A 21,791-nucleotide genomic window follows, 5' to 3' on the forward strand; every position below is an offset into this window, starting at 1 on the left:
ACCAAAAAAAAATTAATTTACATCTTTTCAGCCTGTGCTGTCAGCTGCTCGATGTTGACCTTGGCACTCAGGCCGCCGTTAGATGTGGCAGCCTCAGGAGTACCGGACAGCTGCTCGAGGGCCTGGATGTCCTCGTTGGTGAGGGTGTTGGAGCGGATGGGACGGAAAGGAGCAGGAGAGCCAGCGCGGGAGGCGAGGAACTAAACGCATGTTAGTATTGAAATGCAGACAAATCTCAAAGATCAAATCTTACCGAGCTGGCGGCGCTGAGCAGCGCAATCAGAGAGGCCTGGACCACATCCTGGTGGATACCAACACCCCACACTTGTTGATTGCTGCCGGCTGCTGTGCACTGGATGTATGTAGCAGCCTTGGTGTCACGGCCGCGACCAATGGAGTGTTCCTTGTAATCGCGGACATCGAGATCGATCCCGAGGGAGGAAAGCGCGGTAGCCAGGGAGGAGATAGCACCTGGGCCGACACCGGTGATGGCATGCTGAACGTTGTCGATCTCGATAACACCGGTGAAGCGACGCTTGAGGTTCTTGGTGTTAAGGGCCTTGCCGGGTTCGGGGGGAGCAGGGGACTGCGAGCGGTCGGTGGTGATGCTGTAGTCGACAAGGGTGAAGCGAGGGTTTGACTTGAGGTGGTAGGCTTCCTCGAAGAGGTTGACGATCTCGGTAGGCTTCAGCTCCCGGCTGACAGCCTCGGTCTTCTCCTGCACGATCTTGCTGAACTCGACCTGCAGCGCGCGAGGGAGATCCAGCTCCAGGCTGCGCAGGATAACCCAGGCGGCACCACCCTTGCCACTTTGGGAGTTGACGCGGATGACTGCCTCGTAGGTACGGCCGATATCTTGAGGGTCCAGGGGCAGGTACGGGACTGTCCATTCGGTGTCCTCGTCGGCACCACCGGCATCTTGGCGCAGCTTGAAGCCCTTCTTGATTGCATCTTGGTGGCTAAATTTCAAAACAGGTTAGCAAAAATAGTTAACGCACTTGGGGATAAGAAAGAAAACAAACCTTCCAGAGAATGCGCACACCACGAGCTGACCACCGTATGGCGCACGCTCGTTGACGGGAATCTTGTTGCTCTCCTCTACCACCTTGATGACAGCGTTGATGTCCGAGAAGTCGACGCCTGGTGAGACACCTTGTGTGTACAGGTTCAGGGCGAGAGTGACCAGGTCCACGTTTCCGGTACGCTCACCGTTACCGAACAGAGTACCCTCTACACGCTCGGCACCAGCCATCTGTGCCAGTTCAGCTGCAGCAACAGCACAGCCACGGTCGTTATGCGGGTGAACTGAAACAACGAACTTCTCGCGCTCAGTCATGTTTGTGCAGAAATACTCAATCTGATCAGCAAAGACGTTGGGAGTGGCCATCTCTACCGTGGCGGGCAGGTTGAAAATGATGGGCTTCTCCGCCGTGGGTCCCCAAGCAGCCTTAACAGCCTGGCAGACCTCCACGGCGAACTCGGGCTCAGTATCGGAGAAAGTCTCGGGGGAGAACTCGAATTGCCAATCGGTGCCAGCCTGGGAGGGGTCGTCCTTGGTGATAGAGCGGGCGTACTTTGTGCATTTAACAGCCAGCTCCAGACTCTGCTTGTGATCCATGTTGAAAATGATCCGACGGAAACAGGGACTCGTTGCGAGGTAGATGTGGAGAATAGCCTTCTTTGCACCCTTCAGGGAATCGACTGTGCGACGGATGAGGTCCTCACGGCAGGGCGCCAGGACCTGCAGGGCGACATCATCGGGTGTGAGACCGGGCTCTTCGACCAGACGGCGGGTGAAGTCGAAATCCGTTTGGGATGCGGAGGGGAAGGACACTTCGATTTCCTTGTAGCCAATATCCACGAGCATCTTGAAGAAACGGTATTTTTGCTCGCCATCCTATAAACCCAATCTAATCAGCATGAGAAACAGCGGCGAACAGTACATCATATCATACCATTGGGTCCGGCAGAGACTGGTTGCCATCGCGCAGATCGGTTGCCAGCCAGCGAGGAGGCTTATCAATAACTTTGTTGGGCCATTGACGATTTGGCAGATTCAGCGGCTTGAAGGCCTTATACTTTCTTGAGGGATCCTTGAGCCTTTAAGAGATTAGTATGTATAGATACCAAATTTGAGACAAGAGTCATTCCAACATACATCGGCATGGTGTCGGCGGGGTACCGCGGGGGGCAAGTGGATAAGAGACGATAAAAGGTAGAGGGTTCGTTATAGTTAGACCAAGCAGACTCAAGATTGATTTGATTAAATGCAGAAATTGGCTTTCAAAATATGGACACGAGGATTCTTTTATAGCAAGAGAGAAAAAGAAGGCCAATTAAGAATGGGGAATATGCTGTGACTCAAATGGGCCCGTCAATGACGCCGAGTTTTTTCGGCGCCGACAGCGGAGTCACGTGATATGTACATTGGTCGAAGGGCGTGATGGATCTATAATAATTGGCTCGATGTTGAGCTGGAAATACTGCTAGTAGATTTCCAGTATCTATTTATATCATTTATCTCCCCTTTCCTTTCTCTTTATAGCTATTTGTGACGAGTATCTGCTCTTCCTGTCTCCATAGGGGAACCCCGAACATCGGAGATATTTCTGCCTTAAGGCATCTACTCCGAGGGTAGCCGCAGGCATTGTTTGGTCGCAATCGATTTGATGTGCATCGGTCAGAATGAGAACTTGAATTCGGCGAAAGATCGGTTTAATATACAATAATAGAAGCAAAAATAGTCAGGCACGCTCAAAATGCCAACACGCATGTTATACAACACACAAATTACACAAAGTTCTTCTCGAGTTCGACCAATAGCGGATGGACCTCATCCAAGCTAAGTTTAACAGCTCGGGGATTCTGTAGCGCATCATCACCTAGTCTGGCTTTGATCAGCACCTGCAATTTCTGAGCATCTTTATCTGTTTTGCTCTGCATCTGCCCAGTGACATCAACAGTGATACCACCTTCTGCCAGGTCTCGGGATCCGAGAATGAAGATGAGGTTATACTTCATCTGTTTGGCTCGCTGGATCTTCTTGCCCAGGGTCTGTGCGCTGGTATCGACGTCGACCAAGAACGTAGAGTCAACAGAGGACAGCGGACGAGGCGACGCAGCGGTACCATCATTCACCAATGCACGGAAACCAGCGAACTTGGCTGCCGCTTCCTGAGCCTGGCGCACCACAGCATCGTCTTGGTTGACTGTCAGGACAATGGCCTGGCGCGGAGAAAGCCAGAATGGCCAGTGGCCACCATGCTGTTCAATAAGCAACGCCAAAAACCGCTCCAATGAGCCGAAGATGGCGCGGTGGATCAAAACTGGAGTTGCAACTCCGGGTGTGGCTGGATTGTAGTCTGGCTCACCCTCTGCAACTTGATACTCCAGCTCAAATCGCTGTGGCAGGTTCATGTCCAATTGAATAGTAGACAGCTGGTGGTATTTTCCAGCTTGATCCTGGAGCTGAATGTCGATCTTGGGGCCGTAAAACGCACCATCTCCCTCATTCAGCGCCCATTCGCGTCCAGTGCTATCCAGAGCCTCGCGTAATTGCATCTCGGCATTGCCCCACATCTCCAAAGTCCCAATATAATCCTTTTCAGGTCGAGTCGACAACACCAGTCGGTACGGTCCGAGTCCGAAGGTCTTCATAGCCATGTCCACAAATCCCAATGCGGATGTGATCTCCGATTTAATCTGCTGCGGACGACTAAATATATGACCATCATCCTGATGGAAGCGGCGCACACGCGTGAGGCCTGTAAGTGAACCGGACACTTCGTTTCGGTGCAGTGGGCTGAAGTCTGCATAGCGCACCGGCATGTCGCGGTAGGAGTGATTTTGCGACTTGAAGAGTAGGCAATGGCCGGGGCAGTTCATTGGCTTCAGACCGTAAGATTCGTCTTCACCCACCTCGCCCTCAGCCGCGCCACTAGCTCCGCGCCCGGTCACCTCATACATATCATCCTTGTAGTTCTGCCAGTGGCCCGATATCTCCCAGAGCGACTTTTTGTAGATGGTTGGGGTCAAGACTTCACGGAAGCCGTATTGTAGGTACTGGGTGCGGAGGAAGGAGATGAGTTTGTTGACAACATGTGTGCCATTTGGGAGGAACAGAGGAGATCCGGGACTGTAGACTGAAGATGTGAAGAGCTCTTGGGCTGTTCCGAGAGCTCGGTGGTCGGTAGGAGGTATCGTCGGAGCTTCCGGTTTGTCAGAACACGAGCAATGGCGAATCGCTGTGTATGACAGCGGTCGCGACCGTGTAGATTGCCATGGCAGAGATTTAACGCCAGGCGTTAGGGACGGTCTCAGGCGAAGCAGCGAGCGCATGGTTGCTAAAGATTCTCAAGTCCTCGGCCGCGGCGGTTTCTCCGATCTTTCTTCCCCCACCGCTTTACGCGTGCAACGGTCTGCTTGAGCCAGTCGCATTCAAAACATTTGTTGAAACACTCCGAGTGAGACGTTAACTACAGAACATATTAACTATTACACAAAGTACATGTCTTGAAATGTTTACGCCATGTCTACCGAACAGCGTACCCCAGATTGCCCGGCTCTTGGCGAATCCTGGGTGATAGCATCAACTGCTTCTCTGAAGGAAAAAGAAGACCCCACCAAAACTCCAAATGCCCGGCATGAAAGCAGCAAAGCAACCACAAAGACGGCCGACCCGGCATCGCAGTCGCTGACATCCTCATCGTCATCATCATGGACCATATCAGGCCCGGAGCTCATCATGCCCTCTATCTGCGAAACGCCTAATTTAGAAGGGTCATGGGTAGAATATGTACGGAGTCCGAAGCAACAAGGCTCAGAAAGCATGAGAAAACGACGGAAAGTTTCCATGCCGAACAGTGCAAAGCAGCGAGAGATGGACCAAACCGGCGCTAAAGCTAGAGATGCAGACGCTGGTTCGTCTACAGAGACGACCACCAAACAAGCAGGCCTTGTTGTGAAATCCAAGTCCATCTTTCGTGGCCATACTACCCTTATCCGCAAAACAATCAATGCGGTCTTGATCGCCATCATCCTGCACCTTCTGGTTCTCCCCGAGGTAGTCTACCAAGCCAAAGATCTCTGCCAAATCCCAAGCATCAAGACTCTATACCCCAACAGTTGCATTACCTTCCCCGCGACATACCCACCACGGGGCGCCCACCACCCATCTGCAACACCTCCAGAAGAAACCCTCACAACCTCTCAGCGCCAACTGGAGTCCATATTCGATACCGCCCTCGAAACCCTCACACCTCTATCCGCAATCCTCAAACAAAGCGAAAGCATGCTGGCCGACCTAGAATCACAACTGAAATCAACCTTCCCAGACGCTCGCAACGCACTGGACCTCGAATTCACCGGCAGCAACCAAGCCGTCCAAACAGCAGTATGGGAATTCGACTCTCTACGCGCAGACCTGCGTTCCGCAATCGACAGCCTCCTCGCCTCACGACCAACAACCGAAATAAGCGGCACAGCAGCACTAGACACACGACTCGCAATCCAAATGCGACGACGCGAAGAGTACCTAGACCGACTGCGCTCACAAATCCGCAGCAAAGCCGACTCCCTTAACACGCGATTCACAACACTAGACGACCACCTCGAAGCGGTAGACGGGATCGTAGCACGCGAAGAACGACGAAGCCCAACGTTCCACAAGTACCGCTCTTCGTCCGACGACAGCAGCAGCGACCGACTATATTCCGTTCTCGACTCGCTCCCGCTAGGACCGTTCGGGGCATATTTGTTCCGGGGGCGATCGTCGGGAGATGCAGAGGCGAATACGGTTGCATTGACGGAGTCGTCATCTTCTGCCGTGGCCTCCACTGCATCCACCGAACCCACTCACACACCCCGGCCCGCGGCAACCCTTGCTCTGCTCCGGGTCGCGGCCACGCACCATCGTCCCGTTGCTGACTCGGTGTTGCGGCTATCACGCCAATTGAGGGATTTGCGACGTACAACTGGGGCTGGGTCCACTTGGTGAATTGAGGTCTCCACAGGCGGCTGGGGGTGATGAGGGGAAGCTCGGATTTTGGTCAGGGTCCCAAAGTTTGGATTTTGAATTTTGAAGGGTTTTTTTAGGCTGTTACTGTAGTTACCTACTTGCAGGCTGGGTTGGGGAGTTGATGTTTGGATTATCTTTGGGCGTTTTATCCGAGAAGATGAGATGAGTTAGATGCAATAATGAGCCACGGCAGTATTTTACCAACCTTGGAAGTTCTTATACTGTACTACGATATACAGAGTGGAACATAAATATACACAAATTAAACCCACAATTCATATCCAAAGCAAAGCCAGTACGCAGACGCAGTAATGTAAATTATATGTACAACAATACCTGTATGGATGGATGGATCCGACCCATTTTTTAACCATCCACGGTTCAGCTATACAATAGTCGCCCAATCAACCAATCCGACTACAGACATCTCATTAGGTACAATTCATCATCAACCAATCCAAGCACGGGCCCATTACAATCAAGTTCAATCAACTGCCCGATCCACGGTTCACAGCAAATCCATTTTCCGTTGTGAAGGGTTAACATAGATATTCTCGGTATTCTTGGTATTCTTGTCCGGGAAGCCGATGGTCCACGGGTGGGTTATACCTAGTGGATGTGCATGTAACCCGAATCAAAAGAAAACAAAAACCAACATGCATATGATGCGGATGTAGGATAGGGTTTTGGTATACGAACACAATGGAGATGGAAAGCGAAGAGACATACAGGAACAGGAAAACAAGCGGTGAAGAGATCTAGATTGAGGACTACAATGGAAATGGAAGTGATTTGAAGCATTCCGTAGAGTCAATTGACTCGATATTATTGCATATTTGCTCGATGGCAAATGTATGTATGACACTGATAGGTACATATGATGTCCGCCCAAATAAAATTGCCCACCGGATCATGCCAATAAACACATCCGGACAACCTAAAGAATAGATTGCAGGCATTTGGGCACCAAGGACAACGCAAAGGGGGAAAATGGTACAGCCAGAAAAAAAAGAAACAGAAAATCACATCCATCAACCATTACCATACCCGGTCCAGCCAAGTATCCTCTTTCGAGGCGCGTTTCGTAAATGATGCGTCAAAAATCATTGCGCTGAAAGGGACATTTACAGCTGAAGCATGGCGGTCAACAGACCCAGAAGGGACACAGGTGCCAAGTAGCTGGCAGCGACAGAGGCAGCTGCGTTGAAGCTAGGGCTGGCGCTAGCGCTGGCACTGGTGGACGAGCCAGAACCCGAGGGGGAGCCCGAGGGGGAGCTGGAGCTGGAACCAGAGCCAGTCTCAGTGCTAGAGCCGGAGCCTGAGCCCGAGGCGGATCCAGATTCAGAGCTGGAGCCAGAGCTGGAGCCGGAGCTGGGGCCAGAGCTGGGGCTGCTAGAGCCGCTGGGGGAGGCACCGGAGCTGGAAGCACTGACGGCACCGGAGCTGGAGGCGGCAGTGGACTCGGCGGTGGACTCGGCAGACGAGGAGCTGGAAGTCTTGGTAGCCAGAGTAGTGGCAGCGGTGGAAGTGGTCTCAGTAGAAGTGGTCTCGGTGGTGGTGGAAGGAGACTCGGTAGCGGAAGAGGTAGCCTCGGAAGAGGAGCTGGTGGCAGCGTCGGAGGTAGGGGTGCTGCGCGAGCTCACGGCGTTGGAGCCGGTGAACTTGATGCTCTCAGCGGAGCCAGACTTGTCGGACCAAGTATAGGACTCGGCGGGGTTGGCATTCTTGACGCTGATGCTCTTGACGTACATAGAGTAGGGACCCTTGGAGTAGTCGGTCAGACCACCAGCCCAGTCGATAGTACCCTGTCCGTTGGTGGGAGCACCACCGGCCCAGATACCAATGTGGATGTTCATAGGGGTCTGGGGGAAGCGATCGCCACCCTGGGCATCCTTGTAGTTGAGAGTGCGGACATTGGCACCATCAATCAGCCAGTTGACGGTATCCTTGGACCATTGGATGGTGTAGGTGTGGAAAGAGTCATGGGGGGCGCTGACGCCGACCCAAGTCTCACGGTCATAGGTTGTGGTATCGCCCTTTCCGAAGTAGTTGGTCTCAATGGTGTTATCCTTTCCGCCCACCGCTTCCTGTATTTCAAGTTAGTAATTATTCACTGTGTATAGTTGGGAGTAATATATCACGTACCCAGTCAACCTCATCCAAGTCATCAGATTGCAAAAAGGCGGAGCTGACAATGCCTTGGCCAGGAGAAGTCTTCATCTCAATGGACAATTCGCCGTAGAAGAAGTAGAAGTCGCTGACAATAGTAGGAGCATCTCCTTCCTTGTTGATAGTGAACTCGGCACCATTGGAGCCGGTGGGGACACTGCCGCCACTGACCTTGAACTGGTCGAGAGCACTACTCTTGGTGAAGTCAAAGTGAAGGCTGGACTCAGTGGAACCCTTGTTGGCAGGGCATGTTGCCTTCATGGGGTTGCAGTCAGAGTAAGTCTGAGCAGAAACGAGAGGGGTGGCCACGGCGAGAGCCGCAGCAGCAAACTTCATGAAAGACGGCATTTTGGGTATAATACACGCGATCAAAGAGCAGTGGAATATGTAAACAAGAGCAGAAATGGAATCCAAGGGAACAAGCCTGTTATAAATATATATATCAAGTTAATGAGGAAAGTGGAAACGAAAGTGAATGAGGAACCTTGGGCAAGAACGACTGGGAGGTACCACTTTATTTATCGTACCTTCTCCACAATAGCATACAGAATATATTACACTGCCCACGCTACACTAAAAAAAGGGAGGCGGGAGTGATTGGAGATAAGATGTGATTGGATCTCGGGTGACAAGGCTGGATACGCTGAGACAAAAGGTCAGACTGTCCAGTCAAGTGGACCCCTCTGATGGTCCATGAGGGGGAAAAGTGGAGTTTAAAGATTATGTACCTTGGATGTACGGGTTGTGAGACAAGGATGAGGCTGGAAATATCCATGGGTTGTATATGGAGTACGGAGTACTCCGTACATTCAATATATTCATCCCTAGTATGTACCGTATACATCGATGGATGTAATTCTGAAAGAGTCTAGGTATATTGTACAATATATGGTGACTCTGTGCATACTCTGTACGGAGTAGTTGATCAGCGGACCCGGGCGATCATATGTTCCAGAGTGCGTATTTATGATCACATACAAAGTACTCCATACAAAGTACTGCGTACTGTTACATCCAGGGTCCATAAAAGAAAATTCAATAGCATTACATCACACTACTCTTGTATGTATTGTATCTGACACCTTTCGAAAATAGGTGAACCACCTGGCCCCAAGCGACCGCCAAGCTTATTGCCTTATTATGGGGGTTGGTTTTTTTTTTGCTTTTCTTTCCATCCCGAGGTCTGATTTTTATATTACAATTCCAACCATGACATTTATTACACCCTAACATCAATCATATGGCTTCATTATTGGATGGCATTATTATACTGGAAATACTTACTTAGTTAATTAAATTAATGTCTATCATCAGTATGTATCACATCCATGCAATCATGAAACACGGGCCACTGATCACAAGTCCTACTTAGGCCACTGTAGTCTACAGTATGAGGGTTTTATTTAAGACCCTTTCTCGCACAATATAGATAGTATGTTCTACCCAATACAACCCTTTAGTACAACTCGCATAAAATTGCCCAAACTCAAGTCTAATAAAAACCAATTTTGAATACGAACTTCACTGGTCCACGGGTTTCTCACTGGCAGATGACTCAGGAACTAGAGGCCTGTGCCTGAACTAGCGCCAATACCACCTCACTCGGGGCTGGGTGAGACTTTTTCCTTAGAATAGCCGGCTAGTACCTGACGAGGTAAGAGTATGTTGTACATAGTGCTCTATGGGTCTCAGTTTGATGGGGTTATTCTTATCCTTTCAAGAGTTGAAAGAGTGGAAATTTTCATTGTTATCTCAAGAATAGTGTCTTTCCCCCTTCCTGGCCTCCCCCCTTATGCAAGGCCATGCAAGGGGTTATTGTGCTTAGGTTTCTTTTCAAAGCTCAATGATTTATCATTTTCTATACATTTATACAACATACATACATAATACATCACGTATTTATAACTATAACTATGTGATTGTTAACTTGCCTACTTGGCTATGGGGCTCAGATGCAGGAACGTTAGTCGGTGCATCCAATCACCGTTTCAATTCATTTTACCCCGAGTAAAAATACTCGCTCACATCCATGGATCGGAAATTGAGTAAAATAAAATAAAAACAACGTGGCGTAGCGTTCAGACTTTACCTAAAGAATGTGGTGTTCCCCAGAAAAAACCTTGGAATAACCCCCAGTCATCCATGGATCCCGCAATCTAAAAAAAGCCTTCAAACTAACTCGACCATAATCCAACCCCCATAGCCCTAACACTCCCATATCGTAAACTCACAGAGTCACCTCAGCAGGCCCAGTCAACTCAATCCGGACATGCTTCGTAACACTCTGTCTCTGAGCATCATATCCAACATCCCGAGGCTTATTATTCTTCGCAAGCAGCGTAACAGCCTCAATAAGCACATTGGGACGGTATCCAAACCGTCCCTGGATCTGAAGCTTGCCATCCTGGTACTTGAACTGAATATCCGCCGTACTATCGGGCTGAATCGACTCGCCATCATCAATATACAGCTCACCCTCCGCGGACCCATCAACACCAGGGGCAATGAGAATCTCAAAGCCGCGCTTGCGCAGATCCGACGTAGTCTCGGCACTTTCCGTACGGAGGGGGATGATACTCCCACCGCGGATATGAATCGGGATATCCGTAATAGTGAGATCGGTAAGCGTCTTCACGGTTCCATCACCCTGCACAGCAACACCAGTGAACCAATCATAGAAGATATCATCGGGGAAATAGGCGTCGACAGAGGTAGCGCCCTCTTCCGAGACAGGCGAGACGAGAATGGAATCACCGTAGAAGAACTGCAGCTCGTTGTCAAAGGTCTTGCTATCCTCGGGGTAGACATAGAAAAGCGGCTGGAGGAACGGACTGCCCGTCAAAGTCTGACGATGGAAGGAAGTATACAGGTAATCGAGAAGACGGTATCTAATATCGATGATCTTCTTCGCGGCTTTTGTTACAGTAGGCCAGCGGTAGAATTCCTGTGACACGGTACCGAACTCGTTGTGATTCCGATAGAACGGATAGAAGCCGCCGAGCATTGCCCAGCGCGCGCAGAGCTCTTCCGTCGTATTTCCGCCGAAGCCGCAGACGTCGCTGCCGACCATTGGGATCTGGAAAATTGAGGCGAAGGCTAGCATCTGCGGGATTGAGACGCGGTATTTATCCCATTGGCTAAAATTATCGCCGAGCCTGTTGGGGGAGGGGAATTGGGTTAGTATTGGTGGATCTGATAGGCTGATTTGGGAGATCTGTGTTATCTTACCAGTGGCCGACCTGAGAGCCTGCTCCGGCGAAAGTGCTACGCGTGATAATCAAGGGTCGCACGTCGGGTCGACGCTCCAACATCGCTTGGCGGGAAGCCGAGCTCATCACTAGGAGTGGTATGAGAAATGTTCCGATAATGAACACGGGGGACTTACTAGTTCCGTAGAGATTGTGCGTGTCATACTCAGCGTAGCCCTCACCGGCATGGATGATATCTGTATCAATAGTCTTATTGCTAATTGAACCAGCCTCGTTTGCAATCTGATACGGCGGGTTAATAAGGTCTCGGCCAGACAAGCCGACCTTCTTTCCCTTTCCGCCGCGGCTCCGTTTCTCACCGACACTACGTGTCTCAATAACAGCATCACCTCTCTTCGCATGGCGCGACACAGAAGCCCCAGAGGAAGAAGACCCAGGCTGGAAACCAGCTGGGAAACCGGGGATATGGCGTGGAGGTGCTCGGACTGGTGGAGGCGCTGGGGGTAGGTTGTTCTCCTTGGCGTACTGTGCCGGGTCCTTGCAGGGGTAGGGGCAAAAGTTTGAAGCTTCATTCATATCGATCCATAGACCGTCGATGTCGACGCCATCTCTTGTGCTGAAAAATCGCTCGAATTCTGAGTTCCAGTAGGTCTGTGTGTCTTTGTTGAACCAGTCAGGGTAGACGGTTAGGCCGGGCCAGACGGCACCTGTAGATATTCTGTTAGTAATTTGAGTATCGTGCTTCTGTTGGTGGATTACCTTCGTAGAGTTCGTTCTGTTCATTGTTACGGTACAGGAAGACACCCTGGTCGTGGCCTCGTTTGAAAGCACCATTATCTGGTGACGCACCCGCCGTTAGAGCGGATCGAGGGGAACATTTAGTTCACACACTTACCAGAGTTACTAACGGCTGGATCGACCATGACAATGTAGTGCTGGTCATGCTTGTGAAGATATGAAACCAACTCGCGCATCTTGTTGACAGGGAACCGCTCATCGTCTAGAGTAAATACCCGGCGAGCACTCATATAATCAATATCGGTCCACATAGTCTCGAGTGGAATTCCAGCACGGCTGTAGTTGTAAACTACCTCGGCGACATTGAAGACATCCTGGTAGCCATATCGGCAGTTGTGATACTAGAGGAATGCTGATTAGAATACAATTACAAGAATCCGATGTGGGAATAACATACTCCAAAAGTCCAGTAGCTTTGCATAGCAGGAAGACCTACGACCTCAGAGTACTGCTCGCTGACTGCCTTGGGGGTCGGACCAGCCATGAAGTAGAAGTCTAGGACTCCGCCGAGGGTGTTATACTCAAGATATTGTTTGCCATCGGCAGTCTTATCAATCTTGATGTCCATGCCGTTCGAGTTCAGAAAGAAGACCCCATGGGTGCCCTTCTCTCCGCGGTGATCAACGTAGATAGGATGAGTGCCATAGAGGTTCGAGTTGGAAGGGATGCTATATGCATCACGATTCCAGATAGTGCGAGTATAGTTAGTGGTAGGCAGACGCAGCGAATCACTGTGTTCGCCCAGACCATACAGGTTGGGATCATTGGGAAGCCAAGTGCGCAAATTCAAGTACTGAGATTGGAAGATGATGTTGGTGTCAGAAGTGTCGAAAAGCACTTCATCCCCGCGCAGAACTCGGAATGAAAAAGGATTCTCTTTGTAGTCGAAGCGAAGAGTGGGCTCTCTTTGATGATCCGCTGCGCTCTCGGGTCTGGGAAGAACAGAGTCTGGTACTTGGTAGACTTCCTCATCGGCATCGTAGATCATGACATGGAGGCGTTTATCTAGTAGAATGGTGAGTATACATTCATACTTAAGAATGAAGAATGGGGATATAGTCTACCAGTTTGTGCCTCCACAAGGAGCTTCAAGTTTGGAAGATCCGTGCCATAGGTATTACAGGGATCCCCGGCAAGATCAAGGTCGGCCGTCAATTTTTGACCCAACTGCTTCACATTAGAAGCTTTGTAGCCAGGACAATTTTCAAACTGTGATGGCGATCCCAGGACAGCGGCACCCACGAGGGGAGCCAGGAGAAAGAATGTGCCTTTCATGTTTAAAATCGGGCGAGCATTGAAGCTCAGAACACAGCATGCACACAACAGGATACACTGGATATCGTAGATTAACAAGAAGGACAGTGCACCCTTTTAAGGGATGCACTGGCCCAGATCAAAATTGAGGGGAACTGCGGAGTGATACGACATGGATTAAGGGGATGCTTGAGTGAGATTCGTTTGTTGGCCACATGATGAGTGCATTGACAATCGCTCTGTCACATCGACCAAATCCCTCCCAGCTTGTTGTGCAGGGAAACAGGCAATTATCGGATGCTCCCTGTCGGCTGTGATCGGCCCTTATCTCGAGTCTGTAGCTACAGTAGCTCCAATAGCTCCAGATTCATCCTGCAGGGTCCTATTTTTAGTTCTGTTGCTTTTTTCTCAAGTCCGAGAATGACGTGAGATGTTTTTGACTTGTTAGGGTCCAGGCTGTCATCTGTTATCTTAATGATTGTCGCCAGTTTCTTTACCTACGTTCAACCAAAAATTTTAAATAAAATAGCCATTTCGTGGGCTTTCTATTCTGCCCAAGGGCATCCTCTAGGCATCATTCATGAATATAAAAAGAAAATCGTCAACGCCAAGAGCTCTTGATCCCAATCAGAAACCCGCTGATGTTCTCAAATACCGCTTATCTTTATCACTCTCTTCGCTCAAAACTTCTGCCCAGCGGTGGCGGCCTTGACATCCTCCTCCGAGCTCATAATCTGCACCTTGATGGCGCCAGTTTTGGGATTAGCGGCGGTCTCAAAGGCCTTGAGAGCGTCCTCGATAGAGTAGCGGTGAGTAACTAGCTTGCGCAAATCGATCACACCGTTCTGAACCAGGCGAATGGCCCGAGGCCAGGTGTTGCAGTAGCGGTACTGGTACTGCAAGTCGATCTCCTGGGTGCTAAGACGCATGAAGGGGATGGTCATCTCGTTCTTGCCGACACCGATGACAAACACCTTACCACCGAACTTGACACTCCAGATGGCGGAGTTGACACTGCTCTCGACACCGGTGCACTCCAGGGCCAGCTTGGGGCGCAGGGCATCAGGGCCAGAACCCTGACCGTCATTCAAGGCATTAATGATACCATCGGCACACTCTTCGGCCGACTTGCCAATCTCCACCTTGTAGGTGCGCACTTCAGGGACCAGGGACTTGGCAAAAGCCAAACGGCCCTCGTCAATGTCAGTGATGACAATAGGACAGGCACCAGCAGCGCGTGCGCTGAGCAAACTGATCAGACCGATAGGACCGGCACCGGTGATAAGCAATGGGTCACCGAGACGCAAACCACTACGCTCGACAGCCGCCAAGGTTACACTGAGAGGCTCCAGCATCGCACCGTCCTCATAGCTCATATCACCGATCTTATGGCACCAGACGGCAGGGTGGTTGACGTATCGCCGGAGCAGGCCATCGACAGGCGGTGTGGAGAGGAAAGCGACATTGACGCAACCGTTGTAGCGACCGGTCAGACAGGGCTCGCAGGCGTTGCAAATAACGTTGGGCTCAACGGCAACGCGGTCGCCGACCTTGAGGTGGGTGACATCAGGGGCGACAGCGAGAATTTGGCCGGCGGATTCGTGACCGAGGACATGGTCGCCCGTGACGATCATGGGACCGATACAGCCGGCGTGCCAGAAGTGCACATCGGATCCGCAAATACCGGTGCTGCGCACCTCAATTGTGACCTCGCCAGCCTTCAGGCCCTTGCCAGCATTGATGTCCTCTACTGTCGGGTTGGACTCAGCAATCCAAAGGTCATGTTTGGGGTTGGTGTAAACACCGATGTTGGTCTTGGTGACGGTTGCGGAAGACATCGTATAGTGTAGGAGGGGGGGGGGAGGGAAGGAAAGTGGATAATAAATGTATCAATGTGAGGGAATAGCCACTTTAATACTTAACCCCCAAAATTCTGCGTCCTGTGATCTCATATTGTTCAACCCCACGTTGATAGATGGAGTAACAAAAAAGTGGAGTGGAGGGGCCCTTTCGATTTAACCGGGGGGATCCAACTGCTTTTTGCCGTCTGAATTAGGAAACCCTTGCCCGCTCACAGTCTCGGGCCGAATTCTGTGATCGGCTATCGGTTAATATTGTGATCTTCCATTTCCTTCAGGGTCATTTCCTCATGTTATCTTTCGGTTCATACTGAACAATGAACAATCTAAGAAGGGTTTCTAGCTCAAGTCAATATGGTACTAAGTATATACCGTGTGAGAATGGTGTCAAGAGAGGGAATTCTCCGGTGGAGGTGAATTTCAAGTGGAGCAAATGCTTTTTTCCGAGACAAACAGTGCAAACCTATTCTAAATAGCCTCAGGCACCATTTATTTATTTACACACCTGCCTGAGGATGGATATCTCTCTATACTCCGTATATGATACCTAAATGTACATAGATTGGATCTGACTTACCATGCATGGCTTGCTCTGTTCCCTGTTACAAGCCAATCGGGGTCCAGCAACCAAACTCTCGGATATTTCAAGGCAGAGCAAGAAGCTGTGTAACAATTATTGTCATCTGACTACTTACATCCCAGAATGTGGGTAGGACTGTGCGAGACAAATCCTAGGCCCAGCTTCAGCCTGTACGATTGTCTACTAGACTCGCTGCTACGGTTGTTTAGTAGTGTCACAATTATAAGTGGTGATAAATGCCTGAAGGGCTGACATTAAATTGAACATTGTTTACTGTAGCATCATTCATGACACACCTGAAATGGATTGCTCTTTATATAGATCTGTACCTCCCTAGGCAGCTTCTATGTTGGTCGGGTCGTTCTCTCTGGCCTATATGCAAGACAGATTGCCAGCTGCTTTCTTATAGTAAATTCGACCGTACTCAGTCTTTGTTTCTCGATACATCGCTTATTTATTTTCTGGTGCATATTCTGGATCACACTGTGAATTTTTCAACTCAATTTTGTCGATCACAAAAAAACAAATAGTGCAGCTTTACGGAATATTACACTATATATATCTTAACGCATATCACCTTAGGTAGGCACATTTTTTGCGAATCAATTCTGCAGAGTATTTTTCAAGATAAAGAAGCCTTTATGTCTATTAGTCCCCTTAGAAGGAAAATATGTATATATCATCTTATTTTTACTACCCTTTACTACCCGGAGTATAGTTCCAGGTTGTGATTCAACTCATGGGGCCGGCTGCAGGTACAATGCTATAGCAAGGTGTTAATATTCCTATTCACCTTCAGATTCACACCCCCAAGCAAGATGAAATTTAACATGTAAACAGTAAGCCGATAAATTCCTTATATCCTTTAAATTCTCTAAACTCCCTTTAAAATCTGTAGAGAATATATTGTTTATTTGGAAATGTGACTCACGTGACCTGCAATTCCTGAAGTTCCCGAGCGTCAAATCTTCATCTGGTTCTGCCGCTGCGCGAAACTCCAGATCATTAGATCATACTGCCCTCCTATTAGCGATTGCTTCGGGTGTCTTTTGCTTACTCCTTCTCTTCCACTCATTTCCTCCGCAGTATACAAAATGCCCGCCGCCACCCGTGCCGTCCTGCGGCAATCGCAGTTCCTGACCCGGAGAACCGTTGTCAGACACGCCTCCTCCACCTCGGAGGCTGCCTCCAAGGCTGGTGAGACTGCTTCCTCAGCTGCCTCCAAGGCCTCTGAGGGTCTCTCCAAGGTCTCTGCCTCCGCTGGCCCTGCCATCTCTAACGCCGCTGGTGCCCTGCGCAAGGTCGGTGGACCCGCCGGCAAGGTCATCTCTTTCGTCGATTGTAAGGAACATTCTCGATTTTTCTCCTGTTTGGATGGCTACAATGGGGCGTTGGACATTGGGTACTCATCTAAAGAGAAAGCCGATGATTGACCGGTCGATCCGGCTGGAATTGTGCCATCCAATGCCAACTCCTTGTTGACTTCAATCTGCGGATTACATTTGCATAAGGTGCATAGCTAACCATCAATCAATCTAGCCCTGATCCCCCCTACTCTCTACTACTCCAAGGTCGGAATTGAGCTCGGCAGACTGGTGTTCCGTGGCCAGAACATGGCTCCTCCGTAAGTCGGACTCGGTACTTGGCCCTTTTACTCCCAATCTAACAATTCCTCCTAGCAACCTGGCCACCTTCCAGTCCTACTTCCAGCCCTTCATCAGCAACCCTGCTGCCCTCAAGACCCTCCCCTCCCCCTCGACTGTCCTCGCCTCTATCCGCAACGCCAGCCCCAAGCAACTGGCCCTCGCCGGTGTCACTGCCGCTGAGGTCATTGGCTTCTTCACTGTTGGCGAGATGATTGGTCGCATGAACATTGTTGGTTACCGTGGCGAGCCTGCGCACGCGCACTAAGTGGATGTGGATAGAAGAGAATCGTCCTTTCCTTTTTTTCCTATGTTAATCTTCCCGCGCTGTGTATGATAGACGATGGAATTTAAACTGTTGTCTTTGAGATAGACCTTGATACTGCAATTTCATTCCCTGTGCTGTTTGTGCTCTCTGAAAGTGTAAATCTATTGTTTGTCCGGTCAATTGTAATTTAAAGGACCATTGTTCTCGACTGGTTTATCCTTATTCTTCTTATTCTTCCTTCCCCCCCCCCTAAAACCTCTCTGCAATCATGCAGATTCCCTGGGTACGAATAGTAGTCCTGATATGGTATGTCTATTATGTCCAAACTGTGCCATCGATCGAAATTATTATTCTCTCGTTGTTTTGTCCTCCACCTCGGCGGTGATATCGGACGCACAACGCTGATTGGCCCGGGAGGAAAGTCGGCGGACCACTTTTTTTTCTTTTCGAAATATCAACGACCATTTTCGACTCAACCAACAAAAGATATGGATGCGTTCAGATTGTTGACTAGGTCAACAAAATTAAAGCCTGCCTCATCGGCTTCAGACTCTCGTCTGCCATCTACCGGGAAAGCAGCCAACCCGCAGCTCTTCCGGACCGCGGAGACCGACAAGCTCGAGTCTGCCAAGAATGGCAAAAAAAGAAAAAGAAGCGCTGCTGTTCAACAGGATGAGGAAGATGTCCCCGATCTCGACTTTTTTAGTTCAAATAAGCGCCCTGCAGCCAGTGTGACGGAAACCGCCGTTGTGATCGAGGACGATGAGAAAGTGTCCGCTCAAGATGCCGTACGCGATGACGACGATTCCATGGATGAAGTGGAGCGTCGTACTATCTTGAATTCACACAAGATCAAGGTTACAGATATGCGCGACTTGGAAGAGATCCAAGTCCAGCCTACATCTACCACAGATTCCAAGAAGAAAAAGAAGAAGTCAAAGAAAGAAGAGGCGCCGACTCTCAGTAAGAAGGAGCAGAAGCGTGCCAGACGCTTGTTCCCGGAGCCCCTGCTTAACTTCAAGGAACTTCGCTCTAAATACAAGATCTCCTCGCGACTCGCAGAGAACGTTGCAGAGCAAGGATTTACCGTACCTACAGAGGTTCAGCTTGGAACCCTACCATTGCTTCTTGGAGAGTCTTCCGAGCCAGATCTTTTGGTTGTTGCTCCCACTGGCAGCGGAAAGACACTGTCATTCTTGATTCCTGTGATCAACAAAATTGTTCGACACCACCACTCAAACCCTGACGAGCATGGTATTTTGTCTCTGGTTGTGGCACCCACCAGGGAACTCGCAAGCCAGATCGTCAACGAAGGCCGCAAGCTAGTAGCTGAAACTGGCGTGAAGATCACACTGATGAGAAAGGGTATGCGTGTTGGAGACGATGGTGATGCTGGCGCGAATGTTCTTGAAGAGAACAACGAAGAATCATCAGGGTCGGAAGATGAAGAGGCCGAAAGCAAGCCAGCAAAGGAGCGAGCCAGCGTCCCGGTCACTAAGAGTGATATTCTCGTCACTACGCCTCTGATGTTGGTCAATGCTCTATCCGCGAATCGGACGAGCACCATGGCAACATTACCTCTAGTGCGGAGTTTGGTTATGGACGAAGCCGATGTCCTCCTGGACCCGTTGTTCCGGGAACAGACACTCGATATCTGGAAATCATGCTCACACCCCGACTTGCGTGTCGGCCTTTGGTCAGCTACCATGGGATCGAATATCGAGGATCTCACCAAGTCAACAATCAGAGAGCGACTGGAAGATCTCGGACAAAAGCCAAGCGAGCCACATGCACTCCTTCGTCTGGTTGTAGGATTGAAAGACTCTGCAATCCCCAACATCGACCACAAACTCGTGTATGCAGCAACAGAACAGGGTAAACTGATGGGACTTCGCCAACTTCTTCGCCCCGCTGCAGCCTCAGCATCAGATATCCGCCTTCGCCCTCCCTTCCTTATTTTCACACAAACCATTCCTCGTGCGGTGGCCCTGCACTCCGAACTCAAATATGATATCCCCGCCGAAGCAGGTGGATCCTCCCGTATTGCAGTTCTCCACTCCGATCTCTCAGACGGCCAACGTTCCGACATTATGCGCGACTTCCGCAAAGGCGAGATCTGGATTTTGGTCACAACAGATCTGCTGGCCCGTGGCGTTGACTTCCGTGGTATCAACGGCGTAGTCAACTACGATATCCCCAACTCGGCCGCCGTCTACGTCCACCGCGTTGGGCGAACCGGTCGTGCTGGTCGCGAGGGCGGTATCGCCGTTACCTACTACACCAAGGAAGACATTCCCTACGTGAAGAGCATTGCCAATATCATCGACGTTAGCGAGAAGCTACGCGGCGGGGAAGAAGGCGACAAATCCATCCAGAAATGGCTGCTCGACGCTCTGCCGAATCTGAGCAAGAACAGCAAGAAGGATATGAAGAGGCATGGTGTCAAGGCGCGCCAGGCCCCGAGATTGACTAATAAGGAGGATGATGGAAAGGGCGCTCGCGGTATGAGAATCAGTACTAAGAGTGGCTTTGAACGTCGCATGGAGAATAACAAAAGGGGTGCTATCGAGGCCAGTCGCAACAGGAAAGCTGCTGCAGCGGCTAGCGGCAACGTCAGCGATGCTGGTAGCTGGGGTGGATTGGATGATTAAATGCTCGAATTTCTACTGTACAATACATTATTCCCAAAGTTGCTACCGCGGTATTCCCATAATCACGATCATATCATAAACGTATCAAGTCATCTCATGAAGTATATACACATAAAAGTACCTCACCCCGTCTTAATCATGATATCTACTTCTGGCTCTGACTCTGACCATTCCCTTGACTCTGCGGAGCTGCAGCCTGAGCAGGAGGTGGCGGCTTCTCCTCTACAACCTTCCTCGCCAACTTGACAGGCACAAAAGGACAATCTAACAATCCCTGCTCCTCAAGAACGCGTGCAAGCTCATCGCCATCACGATCATAATGAAGCGCCCATTCACCCTCTTCCTCTTCAACCGCAATAAACGAATTCTGCTTCCCTTTCAGCGAAATGAACTTCTCATTTTTACACCAATCCCACGGCTCGACCAGCTGCTCCACACTCTGCGACCGATTCCCGTACCGCAATTCATGCGTTTCGGTGTCTGCATAGATCCAGTTGAGAAGGGGCGGGTTATCTTGGACGTAAGTCGGAAGGCCGAGGCCACGCTCGCGCTTGAGGTATTTCAATTCTTCCGGCTCTGGATACTCGATATAGAAGGCCAGGGCTGTGAAGGCTGGCGGGGATCGTTTGGAGGGATCTGGGTCGGCGAGGTAGACCTGCGGGGGTAAATGTGTTAGCCAAGTCTGCAAATTAGGCTCTGGTTATGACGTCCAGAGGGACTGTGATGTCTGTGGCTTCATATGGTTTGCACTGGGTTCCTTACCTTTTCGTCTCTTACAACAACAGTCATCCCGTTTAATTCGCGGTCATCATCTGTGTCCCCATCGCATTCTGCTACGATGTTGAACTTCACCATGCGACGGGCCTCTTCTTTGCGCTGGTTTGCTTTGCGCTGCTCGCTGGACGCGAGGGATACACCCGTCACCGTTGGGATGGAAGTCAGGGCTAGAAGTCCGATCATTGTGCAGGTGTTTAGTGGTATGCGATATTAGGTATGCGATGTTTCCGTACTGCACGGTCCAAAGGTCGAGTGCAAAGGAATGAATCACAGTCGGTATATGGAGGGCAGGAATTGCAATATATCGCGGGTATGTTCTTTAATTGGTCGGCTATGAATAGAACTTTGATCTATCCGATTTCAGGAATTTGCAGGTGGTATTCTGGCGTTTTGGTGTGGACTTAGGTCTGTTGTCGCATTAGAATTATTTGCTTAAAATTTGAATAAAATTGAGATGTTGACTTACCACATGGAGGTAGAGACCATCTGTTCTCTGTAAATCGATATAGATACAAGTCATTCTTCTTGTTAGGATTCGTGAACTCCTAGAAATACAGGACAAAATAG

The 21,791-nt window shown here is 50.0% G+C and overlaps 9 protein-coding genes across 9 annotated transcripts; 3 read left to right on the forward strand and 6 right to left on the reverse strand.

Annotated features, from left to right (window-relative positions):
* Positions 1 to 17: 17 nt before the first annotated feature.
* On the reverse strand, positions 18 to 2,166 carry N7537_009048 (2-isopropylmalate synthase; the record flags this gene model as incomplete). The annotated part of the gene is made up of 5 exons (XM_056900102.1): positions 18 to 200; positions 254 to 959; positions 1,023 to 1,897; positions 1,956 to 2,100; positions 2,159 to 2,166. 5 exons carry the CDS (start codon positions 2,164 to 2,166, stop codon positions 18 to 20), a joined length of 1,917 nt encoding a protein of 638 aa, XP_056748770.1.
* Positions 2,167 to 2,790: 624 nt separating this feature from the next.
* N7537_009049 (threonine--tRNA ligase MST1) lies at positions 2,791 to 4,338 on the reverse strand (the record flags this gene model as incomplete). Its single annotated transcript, XM_056900103.1, has 1 exon — positions 2,791 to 4,338. The coding sequence occupies one exon, from the start codon at positions 4,336 to 4,338 to the stop codon at positions 2,791 to 2,793; it is 1,548 nt and encodes a 515-aa protein (XP_056748771.1).
* A 190-nt stretch (positions 4,339 to 4,528) lies between these two features.
* On the forward strand, positions 4,529 to 5,995 carry N7537_009050 (uncharacterized protein; the record flags this gene model as incomplete). Its single annotated transcript, XM_056900104.1, has 1 exon — positions 4,529 to 5,995. The coding sequence occupies one exon, from the start codon at positions 4,529 to 4,531 to the stop codon at positions 5,993 to 5,995; it is 1,467 nt and encodes a 488-aa protein (XP_056748772.1).
* Positions 5,996 to 7,054: 1,059 nt separating this feature from the next.
* On the reverse strand, positions 7,055 to 8,533 carry N7537_009051 (glycoside hydrolase family 16 protein; the record flags this gene model as incomplete). The annotated part of the gene is made up of 3 exons (XM_056900105.1): positions 7,055 to 7,195; positions 7,450 to 8,103; positions 8,162 to 8,533. The coding sequence occupies 3 exons, from the start codon at positions 8,531 to 8,533 to the stop codon at positions 7,055 to 7,057; spliced, it is 1,167 nt and encodes a 388-aa protein (XP_056748773.1).
* A 1,879-nt stretch (positions 8,534 to 10,412) lies between these two features.
* On the reverse strand, positions 10,413 to 13,467 carry agdC (putative alpha-glucosidase; the record flags this gene model as incomplete). The annotated part of the gene is made up of 7 exons (XM_056900106.1): positions 10,413 to 11,340; positions 11,414 to 11,522; positions 11,571 to 12,101; positions 12,154 to 12,231; positions 12,290 to 12,533; positions 12,590 to 13,197; positions 13,257 to 13,467. 7 exons carry the CDS (start codon positions 13,465 to 13,467, stop codon positions 10,413 to 10,415), a joined length of 2,709 nt encoding a protein of 902 aa, XP_056748774.1.
* A 659-nt stretch (positions 13,468 to 14,126) lies between these two features.
* Positions 14,127 to 15,284, reverse strand: N7537_009053 (NAD(P)-dependent alcohol dehydrogenase; the record flags this gene model as incomplete). The annotated part of the gene is made up of 1 exon (XM_056900107.1): positions 14,127 to 15,284. One exon carries the CDS (start codon positions 15,282 to 15,284, stop codon positions 14,127 to 14,129), a length of 1,158 nt encoding a protein of 385 aa, XP_056748775.1.
* Positions 15,285 to 16,979: 1,695 nt separating this feature from the next.
* On the forward strand, positions 16,980 to 17,796 carry N7537_009054 (F1F0 ATP synthase subunit g; the record flags this gene model as incomplete). The annotated part of the gene is made up of 3 exons (XM_056900108.1): positions 16,980 to 17,226; positions 17,425 to 17,509; positions 17,565 to 17,796. 3 exons carry the CDS (start codon positions 16,980 to 16,982, stop codon positions 17,794 to 17,796), a joined length of 564 nt encoding a protein of 187 aa, XP_056748776.1.
* Positions 17,797 to 18,284: 488 nt separating this feature from the next.
* rok1 (RNA-dependent ATPase ROK1) lies at positions 18,285 to 20,447 on the forward strand (the record flags this gene model as incomplete). Its single annotated transcript, XM_056900109.1, has 1 exon — positions 18,285 to 20,447. One exon carries the CDS (start codon positions 18,285 to 18,287, stop codon positions 20,445 to 20,447), a length of 2,163 nt encoding a protein of 720 aa, XP_056748777.1.
* Positions 20,448 to 20,592: 145 nt separating this feature from the next.
* Positions 20,593 to 21,502, reverse strand: N7537_009056 (uncharacterized protein; the record flags this gene model as incomplete). Its single annotated transcript, XM_056900110.1, has 2 exons — positions 21,210 to 21,502; positions 20,593 to 21,102 (listed from the first exon to the last, which is right to left on the reverse strand). Exons 1-2 carry the CDS (start codon positions 21,405 to 21,407, stop codon positions 20,593 to 20,595), a joined length of 708 nt encoding a protein of 235 aa, XP_056748778.1. The 5' UTR covers positions 21,408 to 21,502.
* Positions 21,503 to 21,791: the final 289 nt, after the last annotated feature.

This window comes from Penicillium hordei (genome assembly GCF_028827395.1).
Source record: "Penicillium hordei strain IBT 12815 chromosome Unknown utg000005l_segment0_segment0, whole genome shotgun sequence".
Taxonomy (NCBI): Eukaryota; Fungi; Ascomycota; class Eurotiomycetes; order Eurotiales; family Aspergillaceae; genus Penicillium; species Penicillium hordei.